Source organism: Gobio gobio (assembly GCF_949357685.1).
Source record: "Gobio gobio genome assembly, chromosome: 15".
Taxonomy (NCBI): Eukaryota; Metazoa; Chordata; class Actinopteri; order Cypriniformes; family Gobionidae; genus Gobio; species Gobio gobio.
This window is the reverse complement of record NC_137108.1, coordinates 22,921,585-22,946,833: the sequence shown is the minus strand read 5'-3', so window position 1 is coordinate 22,946,833 and position 25,249 is coordinate 22,921,585. Positions and strand designations below refer to the sequence as shown.

At 38.7% G+C, this 25,249-nt stretch overlaps 1 protein-coding gene across 9 annotated transcripts in view; it reads right to left on the bottom strand.

Annotated features, from left to right (window-relative positions):
• LOC307138673 (histone-lysine N-methyltransferase ASH1L-like) overlaps positions 1-24,719 on the bottom strand; it is a 31,576-nt gene extending 6,857 nt beyond the window's left edge. The window contains exons 1-14 of one of the 9 annotated variants that reach the window (XM_079837161.1): positions 24,196-24,719; positions 18,731-19,400; positions 14,518-18,001; positions 7,474-7,976; positions 7,292-7,398; positions 7,090-7,184; positions 5,268-5,341; positions 4,801-4,843; positions 3,837-3,939; positions 3,593-3,695; positions 3,392-3,459; positions 3,041-3,213; positions 1,700-1,837; positions 1,542-1,596 (exon numbers count right to left, since the gene is read on the bottom strand). In XM_079837161.1, coding sequence (XP_079693287.1) covers positions 1,542-1,596; positions 1,700-1,837; positions 3,041-3,213; positions 3,392-3,459; positions 3,593-3,695; positions 3,837-3,939; positions 4,801-4,843; positions 5,268-5,341; positions 7,090-7,184; positions 7,292-7,398; positions 7,474-7,976; positions 14,518-18,001; positions 18,731-19,225 — 5,441 coding nt within the window. In that variant the 5' untranslated portion in view covers positions 19,226-19,400; positions 24,196-24,719. Of the gene's footprint in view, positions 1-1,541; positions 1,597-1,699; positions 1,838-3,030; positions 3,214-3,391; positions 3,460-3,592; positions 3,696-3,836; positions 3,940-4,800; positions 4,844-5,267; positions 5,342-7,089; positions 7,185-7,291; positions 7,977-14,517; positions 18,002-18,730; positions 19,401-24,195 lie in introns of all 9 variants that reach the window. The other 8 variants (XM_079837164.1, XM_079837168.1, XM_079837160.1 and 5 more) reach the window with 8 other exon arrangements.
• Positions 24,720-25,249: the final 530 nt, after the last annotated feature.

Below are 25,249 nucleotides of genomic sequence, written 5' to 3'. Positions count from 1 at the left end.
GTCCATTGAATAATGTGCTCCACGCGGCTCTGGGGTGTTAATAAAGGCCTTCTGAAGCGAATCGATGCGTTTGTGTAAGAAAAATATTCATATTTAAAGCTTTATTAAGTAAAGTTTCGGCTGACCGCCTTCCGTGTTCAATTTATGGAAAAAGTGTTGAAAGGTCCCCTGCCGATCGAAAGACTAACGCGAACAGGTACGCTCGTCATGACGTCACACTTTTCCACGGAAGGCGATCGGCTGGAACTTTACTTGATAAAGTTTTAAATATGGATATTTTTCTTACACAAACGCATCGATTCGCTTCAGAAGGCCTTTATTAACACCCCGGAGCCGCGTGGAGCATGTTATTTGATGGACAGGTGCATTTTTTATTGAATTCAAAAACAGAGCAACTATTACTGCTATAATAATGCTTGGATTAGCCTGGACTTTTTTAATATAACTCAGATTTTATTTGTCTGAAACAAGAATGTCATATACACCTAGGATGACTTGAGGGTGAGTAAATCATGGGCTAATTTTCATTTTTGGGTGAACTATCCCTTTAAAGTGTCCTTATAATGTTAATAGACCTCCTATTATGGAGGTCTCCTACAATAGGCTTAAATGCATCCAAAAAAACACTTACATTTTCTCATAACATATAGCATCACTTCTTTTGTCACTGTTTGGCACAGTTCGATAGAGTATTCGGCCTCTCTAAGCCCCTCCTTTCTGAGAGCCTACTTTGCTTTGATCGGTCAGATGGCCCAATTTTTGTGTTTGGTCTACCCGCTTACAACGCGTGTCGGAAATTTCAGCTCCGGGGGCTTCCTCATTAACTGTATGATGCACAGTGATAAGAACAGTAACTGTGTCGCTTTAACCATATCAGATTTGCTTTTGCAAATCGAACCAAACTCTTCCAGGCCTCTAGCCTGACATTGTCATACTCAGATTTTAGTCCGAATACTTCCCAAATGTGGGCAAGGCTAAGTTCAGCTGGCATCCAAGCTACCAAGCCTCAGCTACAACTACAGTGTTTGAGGGTGGGTCAAAGTAGATGTTGGCAGCCAATAAAGACCACATGCAGACATTATGCAAATTTGTTACAAACCTATATTGGTTCGAGCATAAAATAAGACTGGAATTACTAACAATTCATTTCAGACCATTCAGAATTGAAGCAGTGCTGCACAGACCGATCGGTGTAGAAAGATAATATCAGAAAAAGCATGGGACACTTTCACTTGCTAAACATAAATACACTGGAGTGCAAATGTATTAATCAAGAAAAATATTTGCATTCTTTAAATATATTAATGATTTTTTTGCAGACTTAAAATTAATAATTCTAATTATAGTTATAACTGACAATTGACATCCCTAATATCACACCACCGCTTTAAGAGCATTCTGTAATCTACTGTAGCTGTCAGTGGGAAGAGGTTTCAACTCCCAGGTTCCCTGAATCCCTAATCATCTGGAGACTGTGAAGAGAACAGCAGGAGAGTCTCTGAGCAAACAACACTGGCGAGTGGAAAAGCACACGCACAAACCTCTTTCTGGAGCACAGGTTCAGCAGAGGAGCGGCGAGGGTTTGTCCAGATGACCCTAAAAAACACAAATGACAGAAAGAGTGATGTGCTAGTCTTCACACGAGCCTCTGTTTAAGCCTTTTGAAACACGTCTCTATTAATAAAATCAGCCGACGTACCCTTGTGACTGACAATGACGTCATAGATCCCCTGGAGTGTTTGCATGAGGTTTCTGCTCGGTACGCTTCTCCCTTCCTCGTCTCCCTCGCCGCTCAGTCTGTTTTCAGACTGTGTGCTCAAGTGAGTCAGGCGCTGGTCTGTAATGTGCAGAAGACACATCCTCTTACACATACAGAATATAGTCTTATTGTTACACATACATGATACACAGTACACTTGAAAACCATGCAACCATAAACGCACAGACGATTCAATGCACATTCAGTAATGGACTGCAATCTGAAGTCTCATTGTCTGTCATTCTTATTTTAAGTGCAATAATCGGAATGCACTTAAATACACTTTTTCCATGAACTCAACAGGACACGGTAGCCAGTGTACGTGCCAGCTGCGCTAGCCGTTAACCACATGTCCTCTTCTGCCCTTTTGACTAATGCTGAGTGGAAATAGAATTGAGGTGGTTTTGGGAGCTGGTCCAGAGCTACGGCCCGCTGAGCATGAAGGAGGGAGAGGAATAGCTGATGCCATGTTCTTCATCAAGAAACTGCCTCATGTCAAAAAAAAGTGCTAGAAACAGAGTGTCCCACTTAACGTGAGTGTGTTTTGTAGCACCAGTACAAACGCTTAGGTTAAGGTGAGGTTTGCTGGCAAACCAATTCACTTAAGCTACACACTTAGAACGTATAATAAAAGAGTCATACCATGAGGGAGCAATTTCATACGACATACAGAACTTAATATGTCACTGAAAATGACACTGAAAAGGCTTTTTTACCTCCACAACTCAAATACATTTGAAAACTCAAATACAGGGAAACCCCTGGATGAAAGTTTTCTCTAAATGGTATTCGGAAACTTGGCCCATATTAAGGAAAAATCTGAATAGATACTTTTCTAAGAAAGTCTCTGATACCTGATAACAGTTTTGATGCGTACACTTTTTATTTCTTTGCCTTTTATTTTTTTGATATTATATTATCTGCAAATACAGTTTTCGAAACATATACTTTTACGATACGAAGTACACTACAAGTGCACATTCAGTACAGTTAAGCACACTTTATATTCACAAGAGGGAACTATGATGGACTTGACAGCAAACCTGCAGCTTGTGAGTAAAAGCACATCAAAGCACTGCATGTCATTTTACATGCGAAGAGGACATAGTCTTAAAGGAACAGCAGCCTGCATAATTACGATAAGAGTCAAAGTGGATGGAAAATGATCATAAAATGTAAATAAATGATGACAGAATTTTTATTTTAGGTAATATATCTCTTTAAGAGCACACAGACACACATGCGCACAAACATTTTACGGCTATACACACACTGCTGGACCTGACTTAGTGCTGGAGTCTTCCAGATCCCCTTTCTGACTCTGGCTGCTCCCTCCATCTTCTTTGTTTTCTTTCTCTTGCTCTGTCACCTCCTCCCTCAGGAGCAAAGCCTGCCTGTCTCTCATTTTTTCATAGTTTCTCACCAGAAAAATGCCATGTTCCAAGACGAAACTCCTATCAGGGGAATAAGAGCAATCACAGATGTATGAGCAAACATAAAAAGTACAAGACAATGAGAAATGAGAGTGAGCGTGCAAGTAAGAGGACAGCATAAAACGATCCATAAAACATAAAGAAGGAATGTGAGCAATGGGTAGAAATCTTGTTATTTGTTATCACTGTGTGTTCTTGCCTCTCCTCATAAGACAAGGGCATCATCAGGAGAGGGGAGGGGACATTTTCAGCATCATTGCCTTTCTCCTGCAAATAAAGTCATTCGCAATGTGACCCAACTGACCATGCGCTTTAAACTAATTCACAATGATGAAGTCACATTCAGGCATGTTGTAATGGAACAGGAGTAATAGAGGAATGAAGCTGTATCTGAATATACCTGCTGTTCGAAAGGGTCAGATTGATCGGGAAGCTTATTATCAGTGTCTGTGTCACTGACTTCTTCTCCAACCTCCTCTGTAGTTGGTCTGCAGCTGACATTTCTATGATAAAGAAAAAAGGTTTAGACAAACAATTGAAACCAAGTGTAAAAAACTGCCTAAAAGAAATCCACTAAATTCAACAATGGATGTTTTGCCTGTGAATGTGAATGTGCTTGTGTATATGTGTGTGTGTTTATTTACCCATTAATGCTGTCAGAAATGCAGTCACGAGTCACACTGTGCTTTTGAGGTTTACAGAAACTGTCTTCGGTCTGAGTGTGAGACATTACATCAACAGACCCATCTCAAAGAGACGAAGAAGAAAATGTTTAAACAATATTCACTAATTCAGAGAACAAAGCCATTTTAAATATAATATTACACAGTAGTCAGTGCGAATCTTCAAATTTGATTGGCCAAGTGGCGGTTGTTTGTTTTTGCAGTGTTTTACAACTATGGAAGCCCATTTCCATCACATAAGAAAAAAAAGAATACTTTTGTAAATCATAATTATGACATAAAAATAAATTTTTATAGAAATTACTAAGAAGATACTAAGTCATAATTATACAAATAAAAAGCCCAATTATGAGATACTGAGTCAAAAATATGACAAAAAATGTTGAAATATAATAAAAAGTCAAAATTGACAAAAAAATGTGTTGACATTATGACATGAAAATATATAAATTAGATAAAAAGATTTTGAATTACGACAAGAGAAAATTCTGACATAAAATGCTAAAATTATGACAAAAAGGTAGAAAATTATGAGATAAAAACATCATTTTGATTTTGAGATTATCAGAATTTTGTCTTTTTATGCCATCATTTAAATTTTGTCATAATTCTTGGCTCATCATTTCGAAATTTTGATGTCATAATTTCGAGACATTGTCTTTTTATCTCACAGTTATGATACATTGACTTTTTACTTTGTATGTTATCATTTTGACCATGTCATAATTATGATTTACCACTGCATGATATTATTTTCTTGTGTGGTCCAAATGGGCTTCCATGCATATCAGAGCATGTGAGAGGAAACTGAAATTGTTTAGTTTTTCCGCAGAGTTAATTTAGGCCTCCTTTCACCTACACAAACAACAACACATGCAAAAACACACCAACATGCTTACACAAATTAGCAGGTAAGCCTACTCACTGTACGGGGCTGTCTTTCGTGGAGTCTTTGACTTTTTAGAACGCTGTATTGGAACAGAGATTTCATCACAATTAGGGTATGACAGTGATAAAAAGGCAATATTTAAAAGGATAGTTGACTTGAAAATTTTAATTTTCATCCTTTACTCATCCTAATGTCATTTGAAACCCTTAAGAACCAATCATCCATAACATCATTGGTTCTCATATGTCTTGTTACCAATTGTGATGCACCATTTTTAATGTGCACAAGCGTGAATAAGATTTGAGACCTTGGCTTGGAATGTAGCGCACAAATCATATGGGGCTTTTGACGATTTAGTCTAATTATGAGAAAGAAAAGTTCGACAAAATTCCCTCCTTTTCTGTTCCAGAATAAAGACATACGGGTTTACAATGACATAAGGGCCAACAAAGGATGACAGACCATTCATGTTTTATGTTTTTTAAACTAATTAAAAAAAATACCTTTTTGTGTGCACAGTGTTGATATATTTCATAGGGCAACTGAAAGTCAATCCGTTTCAACCTCAGATACTTTCCTGTTACACACACACACACACACACACACACACACACACACACACACACACACACACACACACACACACACACACACACACACACACACACACACACACACACACACACACACACACACACACACACACACACACACACACACACACACACACACACACACACACACACACACACACACACACACACACACACACACACACACACACACACACACACACACACACACAGAGGTTAGGAATGTACCATTGAGATTCAGTCACCACAGTAATGTCTTTCTCTGTCTTTATCTCTCTCTCTCTTCTTACACTATTCTGACAGGTGGAAGAATGAAGTTCAAAATAACTTATTACATATATTTGAGTGAAAAGAATGATTGAAAATCACTGAGAAGACAATTTTTTTATGTTTTTGAAAGAAGTCTCTTATGTTCACAAAGGCTGTATTTATTTGATCAAAAATACAGTAAAATAGAAATATTGTGAAATATTAATAGAACTTAAAATAAGTGATTTATATATTATATATTATAATATATTTGAAAATGTAATGTATTCTGTGATGGCTAAACTGAATTTCTAACAGTTATTACTTCAGTGTGTTCAGTGTCACATGATCCTTTAGATATTATTCTAATATGCTGATTTGGGGCTCAAAAACGTTTCCTATTATTATCAATGTTGAAAAAAGTTGTGATGAAAAATACGTTTGTGAAAACAATTATATTTTTTTAGGAAAAAATATGTTTGTAAGTTTAATAATAACTTGTTTTTAAAGTTTACACATCAACTCAAGAGTACATGCATGGGCCCTTAATGTATGAATCCTACTATGACAAAGGCTTGGCCCATTAAAAATAATAATTAGGTAGGAAGGTTGTCATATTAATGAAGGTACACAATGAAACTTTTTTTGTTAAAAATTAACAACATTTAAATGAGTCAATACATAATCAACACTTCTTCCAAAACATGTTTTTGTCTTACCCTGATTCAGTAAGCTTATTATACGTGTTTATATTTTAGACCTAGCAGGATGGTTTTCACAGGAAATTGTGTACAAAATACACACATCACTCGCCCGTGCATGTCTCCTCATATCCGTAGTAGTTACAACAAGTGAGAAAGGTTGACATGGAGCACACTAAATCTCTAACCTCCGGGGAATCACCCATTTAAAAAAAAAAAAGAGCCAAACAGAGGAGAATCTGCTGGCAAGAAGAGAATGCGACAGAGCTCGTAATAAAACAAGAATCAACATTGGCTTGGCTTTTCAGAGATGGTGAGAACTGAGGGATTATCTAATGTAATCTAATATTTCATTATGGTTGTTGTAGCACTGTGCTGGAATTTATTTTTCAAGGAAGTACCATGTCTATTAATGGGTATAGCTAAAGTAACGTCTTCAGCTTGTCAGCTTGAGATCCTTTCCTAAACACAAGTGCCATAAACCATATTCATCCGCTAAGGCATGCAGAGCCAAAGCACAACCAAAATGGTCTTCTGCAAAATGCATTCAGTTTTGTTTTTTAACCGCTAAATGGCGAAAAGTTACAAAGTTTGATTATTATTCATTAGCAAATCATTGCCATACCATGAAATCATAACCAGCCTGCCAGTTGCATTTCAGTGGCGACCAAGAGCTCTAGATTCTTTCATTTAATACCAGCTCATTATGGACTGATTATGCTTCAACTTTCATAGTGACCTCCAAATGACCCCATTAAACTCACACACATACACAAACTTACCTACGTGTATAGGTGCAGGAAGCAGGCCGTGCTCATGTTCTTCAGGATCATATTCAAGGCAGTCCGTGTGTACTGGAGAGGACAGACTCATGGGGCTGGGCAGAGTAAACAGACAGACAGACGATTTGTCAAGCTCTTTGTAGAGAGCTCTGTAAATAAATATTCTCAAGACTTGTATATAAATACATGAGAGCTCACTTACTTCTCGTTTTTATAGACATTTGAGTAAAGCCCGGCCCACTCGTATTTCTTTTCAGGTGGCACAGCAGACCTCTTCTCTGATTGACTGTGTACTGACACCGATGGGTTCTGGAAAGGTGAGGATGTGTCAGCGTGTGAATATGAGGGCTCCTGGCTCAGAGCTACATCTTTTCCTTCATCTACCTGCCCTTCGTTGCTTCTAGCGTCATCTCTTTTTTCCCTTCTTTTCCTTTTCTCATGTTGAGCCATAGCATCAATTGCATTGAGCACTGTGTAATCATCTCTTTCACCTTTCTTCCGTTTTGCAGGACACTCTGTCACTTCGTGATGTAAAGGTAGAGATGGGAAAAAACACGGTGCAGGGTTTTTCCTTGGGCGACCTGGTCCCCTCCTCTTCACCTCACTTCCTGTGACCTCTTGACCTTTGGGATTCTTTTTCCTGAGAGGCGTTTTGGCATGTTTCAATGTACCCTTGTTCTGCATTGTGTTTTTAGAATTATTTAAATGAGAAAGGCTGTTTTTGGGAGCAGAACAAGAGGAAAAAAGCCTGATATCATTGGTCTGAAAGTGTGTTTTGCTGATCTTGGCTCTTTTCTCTCTTCCTCCTCCCTCTTGTCCTTCATTAAGCGATGGACTAGCATGAGAATAGTGCTCACGGAAGAGTGAACCGCCAGGCTGGAAGCTCTCTGAAAGAGAAGAGTAAAGATGTGTGCAATCAAATAAGAGAAATGTACTAATTAATTGCAACCACCGATGTCATCTTAAATTGTACACGCTGTCTGCGTTATTTTAGAACCAGTTTCACCAAAGTAATTATGCAAATCAGGTAATACCCAAATGGTCAAAAAAACTATGCTGAGCTTAATTTCCATGATGCAATGCCCCATGATTTCAGATCAGTTTGATTCTAGTACTTGAATTGACTCTTTAAAGCTGGGAGAATTTCGTGAATAAAGCAAAATCTACAATTGTGGGTGGTAAGTGAATAAAGGCCTGTTCACACTATGAAGATAACTATAACGGTAAAGATTTTTATAAGCATGTGTAGCAGTAATGTCGCCTGTTGCCTTAAGTGCTCAAATTCTTTAAAGTTGAGTGGATTCTGATATATAGACTATCAATATTTTTTAGTTCATCTGACTGCTAGAAAAAATCGTTGTGAAAGTGATTTCAACTATATTGTTTCTCTGTCATTGTTATAGCTGTAGTTTAACTATTAAGACTTTATAGTTATAGTCATCGTCCTTGGTAATTTAATGTTGTAGTTATATTTTTTATTGTGTAAATGTCCAGGGTTATGGAGCATATAGGGCACAACCCCAATTTGAGAGACAATAATTAGGGCATTCAACCCCCAGTGTTCAATTAAATTCAGATTTTATTGGTTCTGCCCACATCCCCACAGCAAAATGATATTTCCATTGCAATGCCAAGCAAGAAAGTTTGAACAACCTTGCACATCGTCTTAGCACAGCCTACACAGGAACTGTAATTACAATTATGCCACAATGATTACAATTACTGTTGGTACAAATGACAATTACACTGAGCGAATGATAGGTAGGAAATTGTATTTCCTGTTACTGAAGATGACCAAGTCATCATCATGAATTATCATTCTGTTTAAAACAATACTGAAACATTGAGAACCTGTGAGACAGCATGTTGATGTTTTTGAGAACTACTGTAATCCTGACCGTGGGAATTATTCTGCCAGTATTTACTCCTTTACGGCAAATTCCTCTACTCTCCTCTACCAGTACAGCTAGTTTAGATATAACACTAAATCAATTTCACAGAGCTCCACTGGAGTGCATTCCACAGCGAGCCATACACTGGGTCCCCAGCACAGCGATTGTGAGATGAAGACAGGGTGTGTGCTCGAACAGACTTTACTAGAGTGATAAAATAACACATTTGACAGCATATAAAGACAGGCAGTGAGGATAAAGGCTGCATAACATCACATTCCTGTTATCTCTCTAAAACCTCTCTGAGAGATGGAAAGGAAGGAAGAAAGTGGGTGAGAGAGAGAAAGAAAATGGCCTATGTACTTGTTTTCTCAACCATCTACAAAGGAGCTATTTCTAGTCTCTGGATGACAGCCAAACTAAAATAACAGCCAAAAATAAAATACAAAAAAATATCTCCACCTCTAAATGAAAGTGCGAGGACACATTAACGTCTGATATATCAGATATACTTAGTATTAATGCATTTTTTTGGCAAAGTAAATACACAAGAGTGGCATTTTTAGGGCACATCTGGCTCTGATTACAAAACGTGTTATTGCCGTATATTCGTTTTCGCTTACAAAAACATTCCTTCCTTTCCCCTATTCTTTCTGTCAATCATTTTTCACATTTCCCTTGTAGATTTCCATGCTCAGATTTCGTCCTTTCCACTAGCATCGCCACATTTCCTTACCGCTGCTGAATGCCTGCTCTTTCTCATTCACCCTTTCCAAATCAAACAGACTGTTTTGGCCACAGGCTGACAGAAGGTCTATGCCAGAGTCTTAAATGGAAATTCTTTGGCAGGAACATGACAGAATAAGCATATAATTCATAATGGTTAAATGTATAGCAGAAATCTGGGTGGATCCCTTTTACAGAAATACTCAATTGCCATTAAGATTAAAGCGTTTGTTTACATATAAATAAGCACTTTCATACTTCACTGAAATGTAAAAGCAATTTTGATATCCTCTTTGAATCCATGTCCACTGAAAATACTAGTCCAGTCCAGTGCTGCTTAGACAAAAAAAACCCTGTAGTACCTTAGTTTAAGCATTTATATCCACAAAATGACTGTTTTGATTTTGTGTGCTGGTGAAAGAAATTAAAACAACAACAGCAAAGCGGTTCTAATGAGGGATTTCATTACAGAGAACCCTAAAGCTAAGATTATGTTTGATTATGTTAACAGTACACTATTCTTTTACTTCCTTGCAAGAGATGGTATTTCATTAAGGAAATCAGGAAAACAATTATTCGTTTAGAAACGGTATCATGATTTGCTATAAGTCTTTTTTGCAGTAATAGGCAGGAGTGGCATGTGATGGACTTCTGAAATCAGAAGGAAAATCCCCTTCTCTGGTTTTGGGTTTTCCAGATTCCAGATTCATTTTCCATTGACGAAATAGGCATATACACTTAAGGATTATCAACAAGCAAGCAGTAACATAATACTTGTTACTAACAGATTATCAATTCAAGTTAACTGAATGCCTAATGTTGGTTTGATTACTTGTGTCACATAAGAAAATAAATATTCTTTGTATTCTTTGCAGTCTTTATGTCAAACGGGTCAGGTACGGAATTAAATTTGTGCTGTTGTCGGATAAAGTATAACTATCTTATAGGACAATTAGCCAATCATAGTGATGAAGTGATAAAGATAGTGTTGCAAGCAGGGCGGAGCAGAGAGCAATTGGAATGGAATGAGGCCGGTGGTGCCAGGCCACCGGGGACCCAGACCACAGCCAGGACGAAGGCCTATGGCAGAGCTGAAGGAAGGAGGAGCCATGGAGGAGAATTGGAGGTTTAACCAGAGGGGGGCGACAGACAGAGCCGGTGGAGGTGGGGAGCCAAGCAAAGTCGATGAGACCGGGGGAAACCGATGGATCAGGACACCAAGGGTGGAGCTGCAGCGACGAGCGTCCGAGATGGAGCCAGGGTGTCAGAGTACTGAAGCAGAGCCAGTGGGATTGAGGACCAAGGAGGAGCCAGACGGAGCCAAAAGGTCGAGGGACGAAGTGCAGCTGAAGGCGCGGAAGTCCATGGTGCAGGATGGATGAGGTCTGACCTAGGCAGAGCTGGAGGGATGAGGGAGCATTGTGAAGCCATAAGGATGATGGTCACAGGTGGAACCGAAGGAGGGAGGAGCCAAGGTGGATAGGGCTCAGGCTCCAGGGCGATGATTGGCTCAGTCTTTGCGCTAACATCATGGCAGGCTCTGACATACACTCCATGCAGGGTGTGGAAGGCGGCTGGCTCGGCTCTGGAGTGGGGCTGGTGATGTCCTCAGCGGGGCAGATGGTGAAAGCCAATGCATTGTTCTCCAGCACCCACTCCACAAACGCGGCGTAATAACCCAAAGACCGGGCAGGCGTGCCTTGGATCGCTTGCTGAGGCTGGTATAATAAAACACACAAAGCAAGCGATCAGGATAGTGTGGGAGGCACGCCAGATCTAAAAAGTACTTGGTGTGGTCCTCAAATTTTCGCTCCGTTAGAAGAAGTTAGAAGGCCGGCAAATCCATAACAAAAAAATGAGAAAAAAAAAAGCAAACAAAAATGTTATCTGGGTCCAGTATTCTGTATGTGGCAGAACACGCAACGCAGGAGATTCAGAGAAATAAACAATTAATAAATTATTAATAATAATAATAATATTTTTTTATAAGGCACATTCAGAAAATCTACTTAAATGTCCTAATTGAATCTAAGCCCTGTCTGTGAAACCAGGCCTAAGGTCTTAAATACACAGGGAGAGTTAATTAACCAGAACAGAAACAGGTGGCAGCGGCTATTTACACTTCACATATTATACACTAAGTGCAAATAATGATATATATTATTTACGCTAAGAGAAAATAGTGATAGATTCTGTTTAAACTAATTTCTTTGTCAAAATAGCAGTATTTTCTTTGCAATAAGTGTAAATAGTAGTTAGATGATATGTATACTAGTGCCAGATACTATTTGCACCTCAGTGTTGAGGTTCATTAACGATATGCAATAATAACATAGAGATTAAATTATTATATTTATTAAAAATTTTAAACGATGCCACCTTATTGGGACAATAAAGCCCTCCCTAAACCTACCCCTAACCCTAACCGATAACACTTTATTATTAAACACACTTTATTTCCACTTTTTAAATATTTTGTTAATTTTTATTGAAAATAAATATCTTTTCAATCTGATATGTGATGGAAAAGGGGATTAGAGCAAGTTCTGCAAAAGATGGATTCGAACTCAGGTTGATTTGCGTCTGAACTTTCTGCCACGCAATTTACCCCTACACTATTGCTGCTGTACACAGTCAGGTGTCTTCCGTAAATTTGTCTGACCCAACCAGATATCAGTGGGCGGGTTTAGTATAAATAACATATGCCAACAAGGGAGGCTATTTTCACTTAGTGTAAATAGACACTTCGTAATCAGAAACTAATGACCAAGCAACACAGGCAAAACGGGAGTGTAACAATGAAACTAAACAGACATAGACATAACCTGTCAGGGTCCTGCCCTGACAGCCTTGTCTTTCTTGTCTCTGTTCAATGTTTCTTTGTTTGTCTTGTGTCTGACCACATGGCTCTGTCTTTGTTTGTGTTGGCCATGTGCTCCTCTCGTCCCACCTCCTTGTTTCCCTTTACCACGCCCCCTTGTTTAGTCCTTGTTTGCTTAATTGTGTTCACCTGATCCTCATGTGCTCTTCCCTTTTATATTGAGCTCCTTTCCCTCTTGTCCTTGCTGGTTCGTTGTGTGCATTTGTTTTATGCCGTGTGTCTAGCTAAGCTATTCCTAGTGATAGGCCTTTGCTTTATTTTCCCTAGCCTTATTTTTTGGTTTTCTCTAGTTTTGATTTTGTTCCTGAGGTTTTAGCCTAGTTCAAGTCTTTATTTTTGGTCTAGTCTCCCTAGACTTATTTTTAATCTTGCTTTTTCTTGCTTATCTTATTTACTTTTATTTAGTTCCTCTCTAGTTTCCTGTAAAAGTGCAGTCTTGTTTTATTTCTTAGTTTCACTCTTTTATAGAGCTCTGTTTTATATTGTTCTCTTTTGCTAGCTTCAGTTATTATTTAGGTTATTTTGTTTTCTTTATTCTTACGTGTAAGTTTGTCTGTTATCTCTCGTTGTTTGTGTCTGTGTTAGTATGTGTGTCTTGTGTTGGTTCCTGCCCTGTGTTCAGAGTTTCCCCTGGTCATTGACTCTCCTGGCCTGGCTACCAGTCTGGTTCTACAGCAAGTCACATCGTCGACTGTCAAGCCTGGTTCCCTGAGCTGCTTCCTTGTCTCCATTGTTGGCCATCACATCCTTGCTGTCTCTGCCCTGACCAGCCAGTTCTCCCATTGTGTCCTGCCCCTATTGTTTGGACTTTGTTCCTGTCTCACCATTCTTGTCCTGTGTCTAATATTGTTAATAAATTTCACCCCCTGCTCATTCTGCATCTTGGTCCTCACTCTCAGTATCCTGACATAACCTTGACACTGAAGTAAGTTCAGTGGAAATTGTTGCTTTAGAAAGATTATTAGAAAGAACTATTGCTGTCTGATCTCATGTTATGTAATATATTTTTGTACCAGCAATTATGTTCTCATTCTATTTATTTTTACGGCAATGGCAGCCTCCTCCTCTGAGAGTCCCCCTGATGGGCAGGTATTCTTAATAAACAGTAAAAGCTGCATGCACAAAGACAAGCAGACATCACACTATGCAACACCAAATGTCCCTGTCTTCCTGCTGTGAGAAGTTCTTTGCATGCTGGCATTTCTTTCTTACCATATGTTTTTCAGCAATGCTAATAAGCCAAATATGCTTTGCTTTTGTCCCTACAGGTATGTACTAGAAGAGAAAGACTGATTCACAGGTTTGAGAGCCAAAATACAAATATCCATGGTATGAACAAAAATAAAATTCTATTCAACTTGGCAATAAATCACATTTTCAACTGGTGCTACTGTGGACAGTTCAAAACCTATTCAGATTTTGCGGTTCCAATCTCTTCATCTAAAACTATCCAAGAGAACATAAAACAACTAAATGATAGCAACATCAATGCCAGAATACCACATAATGTGTAGAGCTAATACGCAGCAATATTTACACACAAGAGAGACCATATACCTCTCAGTGGACTAATAAACAGATTCTCTGCCAAGGAAAGTCTTGTGTAGCCAATTACATGCAGAGCAAAATCAAGCTCCATTTTGGTACCTAACCAGTAAACAATGAGAGATAAATAAGACCATAGACTTTTAAACCTATAATAAATTAGTCTTTTTTCACTGTTCAAAGACTGTAATTATTTCTACAAGCATTCCCAAGGATCTCATTTAGTTAATAGGAACAAAAGGATACTAAATAGAACTTTTCAAAGCCAAAAAACGCTAGATTGTACCCTTAAAAAAATAATGTCTTCCATAATATGTCACCCAAGCAGTGACATTTGTTTGTTACATGCAAACAAACAAATAAAATAATCGGATGCCATCTTACCTGACATTCGTTTGCCTCCAGCTGAGCAAGACTCCTTCATCATTGAGCTTCCAGGTCTCATTGCGTTTCTTGAAGCACGCTGATCTCCATCAGTACTCCTTTGGCTTGTCATTCGACTGTACCCACTACTAGCAAGGTTGGGGTTCCTCAGGAAAGCGTGATGGTGGATTGTTCTGTCTACTAGGGGAGGTGATGGGAGGGCTTCATCACCTTCATCATCATCCTCCTGGTACCCTGACCCAGCTTCTTGGTTTAAGCCCCTGTTCCTCTGCTCTACATGGAAGCGCTCTCTCCACCTCCATGGCTGCTGATGCTCTGCCCACCTAACTTTTGATATCGGTCTCAGGTGTGCAGGTCCTATATATGAAAGTGGTGAAGTTTTGTGTTTGTCTGTTTGTTTTAAGGGGGTTGAGGAAGAGCTGGGGGAATTTGAGGACAGACCTCTTCTGAAATGGTCTTTTCTGAGCTTACTTTGTCCTAGTAAACCCTCTGTTCCTTCTCTTTCTCTTAGCCTATCATCCGCAAATCTTTTATCTCTACCTTGCTCTCCGTTGTCTTTTCTTTGCCAGCTATTTCTACTGAACCAGTCACTAGAGGAATGAGATGTGACATTAGCGTACGTCGCCTGTGGCTTCCCGCTACAAAGTACAGAGTCACGTTTCAGAAACTTGTGCTTCCTTTTATGGAACTTTGATGGGCTTAAAATGGGATTTTTTGAGTAGGGGTGCACATAAGAGGGTAAAAAAGGTGACGAAGGGTATATAGTTGCAGATGGAGGGTATCCACTATAAAGTCCAAAACCAAATGAAGTGGTAGAAAGTGGCATTTTGTAGGGCGAGTGGTAACATCCACCTCCTGACAGTGGAAAGCCCAGTTTGTGCACAACCGGACAATGTGTAACAATATGTTCACCTGGTTGTGAGGGGCATCTGTTGTTCCTTTTAAAATCTGCCATTCCAACATAATGCAGAGAGTCACGGGAAAAGTCTGACTGAGGTGAGTAGTAACCACTGAAATTGATTTGAAACATAGTCGGATGGTGAAGGTTTTGCGGCAGACACTGAAGAATGTGAGCTTTACCTTTCCCACTCTTCCTTCCAGACTTTGCTTCATCCCCACATCCCCGTGATGATATATGATGCACAATATGAATCTCACTAAGTCTGACCACTAACTCCTCAACCTCTGCCAGAAAGGCTGGGTCTTGTCTTTTTGCCCTGAGTTGCAGATACTTTTTCTTACATTTGTGTTTATGTCTCCTAGTCTTATCATGGCTAAAGCAATTATGACCTTTTTTATGACACTTATGCTCCATCAATACTGATCGTGCGAGGTGTGTTGTTCTGTGGTCTTCAATCCTTACAGAGCCTAACTCGGATGAGGCCGAAGGGTGTGGTGCTGACTGTGAAGAGGAGGGAGGTTTAGATTTTTCTTCAGGCACTGCTTTAACCTTTTGGGAACTGGTTACCTTCGGAGCAGAATGTTGATTAAATGCATGGTTGCCAGGATGAAGCTTTCTCCGGAAAGAACTAATAGTGGGTGAAGGGGACTCAAGATGTTTAAATGAATAGGGGAGGCTGTGCGAAGCAGATTGGCCATTAAATGAATGGCTATGTTCACCAGAGGTGGACAAAGAGTTCAACTGATTTGAAGATTCTGTCAAGACTTGCTGAGACTTTTGACTCAGAACATGGCCAGAGTCTTGGCCAGAAGTTTCCCTTTGAGTTTTAGGTTTACGACCTCTCCTTTTTCCTATGTAGATAGTCCCACGTTTGCTAACATTAATTTGTGGACCAAGTTTTGCCCCAAAAGATGTAAGAAGTGAGGATAAAGAGTGTGTACCATCTGAAACTAAACAATCAGCATCATCTTCATTCTTCTTCTGAGCAAAATCAGTTGGGTAACTTTGACTTTGGCCTGAAAGAAACTCTGTGAGTACTTTATCCTTCTTCTTCACTCTCATCTTATTGATATTTCTGATAATTGTCTTCATTATTAACCTATTTCGTTTGCGGCGGATTTGAGCATCTCTAGCTTTGGACAAGGAGGATTTGAGTTTTCCTTCAGCACCCTTCTTCCCAGATGATGAGTTCTGTGATTTATATTTCTTTGTCTGAACAGAGGATGGACATTTGAGATGAACTTGTGTTTTGGGTGTTGGCTTTAGAAGATTCAGTCCATCCTCTGGATCAGGGACATTTGAGTGTTTAAATATCGGGAGCTTAGTAGAAGACTTCTGAGACTTACTTCCCTGAGGAGACTCATCCAACCTGATGATTTTTGGACGACCCCTTTTCTTAGGAGGGGGCTCAAGGGATGAGGTTTCTGATTTGGGGGATGGATGTTGCAGTTGTTTAGATTTAGGAGGTCGTCCAACTGGTCTTGGTTTACCCTGCTGTGATGACAATGCCTTTGAGGACTTCATGGAAGGACCTTTTATAGGTTTTGATTTTTGAGGTATCATTTTAGAGGCAGTGGAACTAACATTAGCAGTTTTCACAAAATCCATCTTCTCTCCTTTATTTGCCACCTTTGCCATCGGAACAGCTTTTTGATTTTTCTGTGAGGTGGTGTTTTGTTTGGGATGTAAAGGTGACTCATCGCTTAGAACAGAACTGTTAAACTGAGAATCTGCACAGCTGGAAGTTTGAGAGGAACACTGCACATCTTCTTCCTGGTTTGAACCATGCCTATCTCTTTTCTTATTCTTATCAATGATATGCCCTATCCTGCTGCCATCATTTGGCTGGACAGCAACAGTTTGGGCAGGTTCCATGGTCATTTTTCTGGTGTCATCTATGACTTCACTTTCATTATACTTCTTGTTTCTTTCTCTGCTCTCCAGTAATTCTTTTGTACAAGTGCTGTTCTCAGGAGTTGCTGATTCAGCAGATTTATCTGAAGCAGGAAGAAGCAGAGGTGTCTTGATAGAGGGACTTGCCTGATGCATTAAACCATTTTCTTTACTCCGATTGTTAGTTATGTTCTTGGAACTTGAAGAATCCCCATCCTTTTTCTCATTTGCATTCGAAACCTTGTCAACATTACTTTCCCTGATTCTAGAAGTCTTTTTTGGAGGACAGGGAGTTTGCTTTTGTGAATTCTCACTACATGATATTGGAAACGATGTGACATTTTCAAGACTGGAAGAACACTGCTGAGATCTCTGAGCATTCAGAGTCATAACCTTTGAACCTTCTGACCTGAGGGTGGAGGTCATTACGTCTCCAGTTGGGAGATCTTTGCCCTTTTCTTTTTGAGCATTTGAAATTTGTGTTCTGTCTTGTGGACTGGAGTTCTGTTGTAATGATGAAGGTGGAGAAGGTGCAGCTGGAGGTGAATACGTCTGCTTCAGCAAGGTAGAGGAGGTTGTTCTATCTGAAAGTGGTACTTTGCTATCTGTCTGTGGTTGAACTGCATAAGAAGGCCCATCTGATGGGCATAATGACTTTGAGTCAGTCTTCCTCGTGTTTTTTGATGGAGTCTGTTGAAAGAAAGGACATATGCTGACCAGAATTCATTAGGAAATATTTGAAGATATTCAGTAATTCAGGTCTCTCTACGATATCCATTAAAATTAAATCAAAGGCAGCCTGGACAGGCAGACAGGCTTCTGACAGGCGTCATTACATGATGACTTTGACAGGCTTTGACTCAATTTCACAGGCATTTCATAAAAGCACATCACTAATGGTAAATACGTTTTTTAAATTATTTTTATTTATTACTATTTTGGTGTAACTATTCCATGGTACTATGACCAGGATTTGTTAGAAAGATCTTAGTGAATGAGACAGAAGGACATGGCACATATTACTTGAGCAAAAATAAAACAAATGGGAGGAATGTATTTAGCTGTAGGCTTTCCAGTAACTGTGTCCTGGTCATAAGAACCAACAAAAATGAATAACAGAGCAAAGATGGAAGACTTACAACTGCATATTTGTCAGTATGTGGGAGAAGGGGACAAAAAAAGGAGCGAGAACGAGCGAGAAGATAAGATCTGAGTGAGCAACAACAACAACAAAAAAACAGTTATAACATTTATGTTATAAATGAGGGGATGTAAAAATAGATAAAAAGTGTCAAACTGCTGGTGGCTGAAAATGGCTAGATGCAGACAGAAACAGTAACAAGAATTTGTCACTATATTTTTTAAAGAACTTTAGAAATAAAGCATGAAAGAAATAAAGAGAATTAAAGAAAGACTTACCTTTTTAGAGGCCGTAATGTCTGGTGTAGAGTCACCTTTTTTGGATGAAGTGGGAAGTGGGGGACTCATCCTTGTGGAACCTTTTGTAGAAGTGGAATTGTTGCTATCTTTTTTCCGAAAAGGCTGCTTGCCCACTCTGATCTCAGAACTGGAGACTTCACCTCCACATGAACTATGACCATCTCCATGTGTAAGCCTCTGAGAGATCCTAATTGTGGGCCTGCATATGAAGTTCTCGAGGCTCTTTGGGGGCTTCTTCGTCCGTTTTGCTCCAACCCCTATTTTCATTCTTACATTTACATCTGACTGGTCAGACTTTGTATGTGTTAACTCCCCCGGCCTAGTCTGCTGCTGGTGCTCAAGTTCGCTGTTAGTACTCTTTGAGGAAGCTTCTGGTTCAGCCCCTTTGGTTTTTCTCATCCTCTTCCTGTCTTCTGTCCTCTCTTCTTTCTCCAGTCTTTGTGCAGGTGTTGTCTTTTGCTTTTTCTTATCCATTTGAACTTTCAGAGTAGTGGACGTTTATGGGAGAAGTAGGCTACTTTGACTAATGTCAAAGTTTTGTCAATAATTAATGTTCAGCTTAACGTTAGTTTTTTCAGTCTTATTTAATACTCTTCTATCATCTCACTTGACTTGAGAGAGTAATAAGGAACTGGTACCATGGAAGGGGCTATAAAGTAAAAACAAGAAAGAGACAGACATTAGTCACAATTTACTCAGTTTCATATAATATGACACAGCACTCAAAATGTTTCATCAGAAAACATCAGCACAAAGTGAGAAGATCATGCAGGCAATACAACAGATCTAGACCTAGATCAAAACACATATCCAGCTCAAAAAGACTGCAAATTTAGCCTCAACTGTTGAGTTACCTGAGCAAGTGCTGTGACTGACTAGTTCAAATACTTAGTGCTCAATTTAGAGACATGGATTATTAAAGCATGTGCAGCTGGCTCTGAACATGCCGATTCAGATGCTAATGGAATCTGTTTTTGAGTAGCTGACATGAAGTACTTTTAGAAGTAGTAGACGTCCCGCAGTGTGACATACAATACTGTATCTCTAGAACACAACATTTTCCTGATTACTGAACTAAAACAAACAAACAAACAAACAAACAAACAAACAAACAAACAAGAGCAACAACAAAAAAGCTTACATATAGATACATTTATTTAGATTTGTTAAGCATGAGATGTATTCAGCTATGTGTGGTTGCAACATTCTGCTTTTTGTAGTAAAATGTTTACAATAAATATCTGCCAATTTAGCATTCAACTATTATTTAGTACAAACTCAGACTAAAGGACATTTCATCTATTGAACTTTCATCACTGCCAGACAGAAAATCTTACAATGTTGACAGATTTATGGTTTATTATGGTGGGGTGGGCCTCAGCAAACTTTCAAGGGGACATCAAGATGGCTTAAAAGTATTTGAAATAAGACAAAACATTAAAATCATCTAAACCAAATTAATAAAATATTATTTTTGATGAATATACATTTTTGTAGTCATGCCAAGCTCTAAAATATTTTACAGGGTAGAAATTGTGAGTAAAAAACATATTTGTGAAAAAAGAAATCATTATCCTTAATCTTTATGTCATGTTAATTCATTGGTTGGAAAGAGTGGAAACTCTGAAGAAAATTCAGCCTCTAAACCTTTTTGAATCCTGCAATTTAACTTTCAATATTATTGTGGACAATGGGACCTTGGAGTCAAAAGGTTCAGAACCACTGGTGTATGGTGAACCAACAGATTGCAAAAAGGTGATTAAAATTTAAACAATCTTAAAGGAAATGGTTGACCATTTTCATTGTTAAAAATATCTTGCAGTTCAAAAAATGACCCAGTGCTACAACTTTGACAGATACTTTTTGCTAGTTTTTTTTGTGTGCATTTATTTAGATAAATGTATAGATGGAGAGAGAGGACAGAAATTAAGTGGGAAAGAGAGGGGGTGGGATTGGGAAAGGATCGCTACATTTAAGAGCGCTGCCCATGAGGCTATTGGCTCCGACTAACAGTACTTTTCAACAGGAACCTGAAGATCAAACCAATTTTTTTTAATTGAATATGGGAGGAATGTCTTGTTACTACTTTCAATAGAGTTTGTTGATTTTGAAATGCAATGGTTTATCTGCTCCCATAAGACACATTTTCAGCTTTATTATTTGTTGCCCTGTCAGAGCAGTTCAGAATACTTCCAAATTTGGTGTAATAGAAGAGCAGCTCAGTGAGTATTATGACGCATGAGATGAAGAATTCATCTTAAAAAAATCCAGATAGCTTCATCTAACACAATTTAGTTCTTTAATATAAAGAATTAGTGTGTCAAATGAACAATTTGAACTCTAAAGTAAGCTTTTAACCTGAAAAAAAAAGCAATAAGTAAGATTTAAATAGTAAGATTTTAAGCAAGTTTTTGCACTTATATTTTTAAAGTAAATTAAACTTATGAAGTTAAGTAAACTCTACTTAACTAAGTTAAGTAAAATGAACAAAGACAATAAGTTAAATTGGCCAGTAAAAGGTTGAGTAATTTCTACTTAGTTGATGTTTCCTTTGCAATACATTTTACACAAAAATATATAACATTGAATTACACCACACTTTTGAAGTGTATGCTTTACTTAGAAATATCCAAGTAAATAACACAATAGATATTGTGTAGAACCCATATCTACATAAAAGAAATAACATGGTATCTGAACAGAGATCTCAATACCTGGTAGACAATGCCCAATGACGGTAACATTTAATGGATCGTTTTTGAGTTTGGATGTGTCATTTTGAGTAGAAAATTAACTCCAAATGTCACAAAATGGCAAGTTACTAAACCTAACAACAAAAGCAATGATAAAACAGTGTAAATACAGCTGGAAAACAGCTAAAAATCAACCTCCTTAATTATTCAAACCCCAGTGCATGATGGGAACACCAGTATCAGAAAAGTTGAGTAGCTTTACTTAATTTTATAATGTTGATACACTTTAATTTCGACAAGTTTGAATTGAGTACTAATATAGAATTTACTTACTTTTATAAATTCTTGTCTGAACTAAATTTTTCATGTAGAAATTTTGAAATTATATTTGTTTTTTCTGTAGTTTTTACTTCACCACACAATTTTTTTTTTTTTTATCAGTGTACAGTTTATGTGAAGAGAAGTAGGTTAGCCAGGTAGTCTACTTTCAGATTAACTCTGAATCTACAATACAAACTAATTAACAACTCAGTATTCTATATACGACTTCCTTTGGGACATACCCACATAAAAATCCCCAGCAATTGCGAAAAGCTGGCTGAAACTCAGTTTTGAGTTGTCTGAAAGGCAGGTGCTTTCCCACACAGAGTGAGCTCATTCTATGGAAGATTCCGCATGATGACCTCAGTGCGTTAATTTGCACAGGGGACCCATAAAATCCAGCGGCTGACCTCCAGGCTCCTGGGAGGAACACACTAATAAAGCCCAGGATCGGTAGTCTGAGACATCTGTGGGTTGTTGACTGTACTCTTTCAAAGCATCTCCAGTATCAAAATGTCTATCCACTCATACAATCTTGTCTAACTGTAAGAAAGTGTCCCACCCTGAACTCTCAATCTCTGTCTTGAATCATATTGTGAAGTGCTTTAGCGACCGTTTCGTAAAAGTAACACCCTTTGCAGGTTGTTTTAGTCTTTGCTAATTCTTATTAAGAATACAAAATCCAACAGCATTTCACATCCTGAGTGCAATCTTCTCAGCTCCTTTAGGAATTGGTGCTAAGAAAACAATCCCAATGGAACGCTTGAAAAGAAAAATGGCCCGAGGAGAGGAGAGAGAGAGAGCAAAGTACAATGATGTGTGTGTTAGAGAGCAGAAGAGGGAGCTCTGTGGCTATTAGTAGCACAGTTCAGAAGCAAAGTAAGAAGGACGTTTGAGGGTCTTTCTCTCCCTGGGACATAAGCCTACTTTTCAACATTTACCATAATTATTCATTTTCTTGTACTGCCTCAGCATTCTGTCTATCCACAGGTTTCCTTCACCCTTCTATTCTCTTGTCGCTGGTTTTGTTCATAACAGTTTCTTTCAATATATAATTTGCTCTCTCTTTTACACTCCATCTTTAAGGCATTAAGGCATCTTTACAAAGCAGACCACACTGTGCAGTTAAATAAGTCACTGTTTCTCTGTAAATCAAAAACATATGCTCTTGCTTAAAACTCTATGTTGGTGTTGCTGATACAAATCTTTGCAAACAAGTGAAAATCTCCTAGCAAATAATCTCTCTTAAATGTGCATTTTTCCTTTCGTTTTACTCATCTTATTTCCAAACATTTTCAATAGTGTCCTTTTTATTAATTTTTACCTGATGTAGCCTATCCAACCCTTCAGTGTCAAGTGCAATGGGGAAGTTATTAGGTTTCACTATGTTTCAGTTTGTGTATGTTATCTCGTTACAAACGGATATCTTATACCGTTCAACACATTGGGGTCGTCTGTCCTCTCATGTAGGCTACTTTAAGGCAACAATACACAGGTTAGCACCAGCCTTTGTCAGTCAAGCAGACCTGTTAAGCTCTCTGTTTCGCTTGTTAATCAGATTCAGTCAAATATTGTTAATCGGTGCAATGTGAAAGTAGCATAGTGGAGTGCATTAGAGTTGCAAACAAGATGACATCACTGAGCACTGCCCTTCATTCGGCAAAGCTTTTCTCCCTGACAAGAATCCCTGGGCAAACTCAGAGAGCTGACCGTGATTTGCCCGCAAATCCATCTGCCAAATTTGAAAATAAAAAAGGTATAAAGCTATTTCGATTCTACAGGCTCCTCTGTGACCTAGATATCGCCCGGTGATCCAAAAATAGCACAGAACTAGAGCATTAAATGAAAAAGCAACAGAGATATGGACACTTTAGTGTCTATGTGTTTTAGTTGGTTCGCCGCTTGAGCAGACGAGCACAGCATGTCAATGCAGTGTGAAGACGACTTGATTGATGGGACATAAAAAGTAGTCGGTAGAATAAGTTACTGCTCCTCTCGCTGAAGATATAATGTAAAGATACAGGTTTTCCAATGAAAAGAAAACAGAGTAATGTCAATACGATCGACAGCGCGAGGACAGAATCGATATAAAGTTATCGGGAAAGTAGAAAAATGGGATAGGAAGACCGCGAGTTATCTTTCTAATCTATTATCAGCTATTTCTAGCTGTTTACCGTTATTACAGCTATTATTTGAATGCCTGAAATTGTATAAGCGATACTGCACGCGCGTATGTTTACGATAAAAAAAGTATCTGCGTATTCATGCGCGAGGGCCTCGCAGATGATGGTCCCGTTTCAAATTACATTTTTATCAAGCAACGGGAGTAACGTTAGTACACTCCGAAAATGTTCTCTAAAACTAGTCGGAGGGTTAAGAAAACATTAACAACCATTTCCACAATGCTTTACGAAATGAAAAACGACTTACCAGAGCAGCAGAGAGGACGTATATCAAGAAAAGGAGCAGCTAATTTACAAGTGTGCGCAACGAGCTGAAACGATAAATGGAGGGATGTTGCGTGTCCATTGCGCGAAGCGAAGGACCCATGAAGATGAACATTGTGCAACACCACACGATACTCACGTCCCCCCTTCTTCTTCTCTTAGCCCCCCTGTTTTCTATCCGTCTCTTGCGCAGTTGTTTTACATCAAAAGCACGGTCGTACATTGTGTACCCAAATAGCCACAACCCAAGTTCACCGATGAGGGGAGACGGAGGAGAGGAATGACCATGCTGTACATGTTCGGTTACTGAGCTGATGCCTGCAACTTGAGCTAAATTTACCCACCAATAACACGAGAAAAGAGAAATGTAAACAGACACGCACATTTATCACCCTAGCGGATGCTGTTTTATCGACACTATCAAAGAGCGGATCAAAGCAACGACAATCATTAAATCTAACATGTGTGTGCGTTAGAATGTGATATTGAATAAATCTACCCGAGATGCCGACTTTGAAATGATGAGCAATGATGTAATTGAATTGTGGGCCAGCCTGCGTCGTTCATTTGAAAGATAATGTAATTACTGAGGTGTTAATATTTTTGGAATTTATCAATATTTGATATTTTATTTAATATAATAGGCTACATTACACACAAGTAACCACCATCTGAAAACTTCGTGCCCACACATCTGGCTCTTAAAATACCAATGAGGTCTATTGCTAACACATGTTTTGTCTCTTTCCTTTATTTGCATTACATTGTATTACAACATAATATTAATCTGTAGTAACTGCGCACTTACTGCGAGTGACCGATAGGGTGGTGCAAACATAATACAGTAGCTACTGTATATAGGCTACTTAAGTTAGGAAGACTTAAAGGGAATTAGTTGTTAGTTATCACCCAAAAATGAAAATTCTTACTTGCGTCACTTCATAAAATTAAGGTTAAACCAGGGCCGTAGCCACCATAGACATTGACAAGCCCCCCCCCCCCCCCCCCCCCCCCCCAAATAATTAGAAATGGTCAAA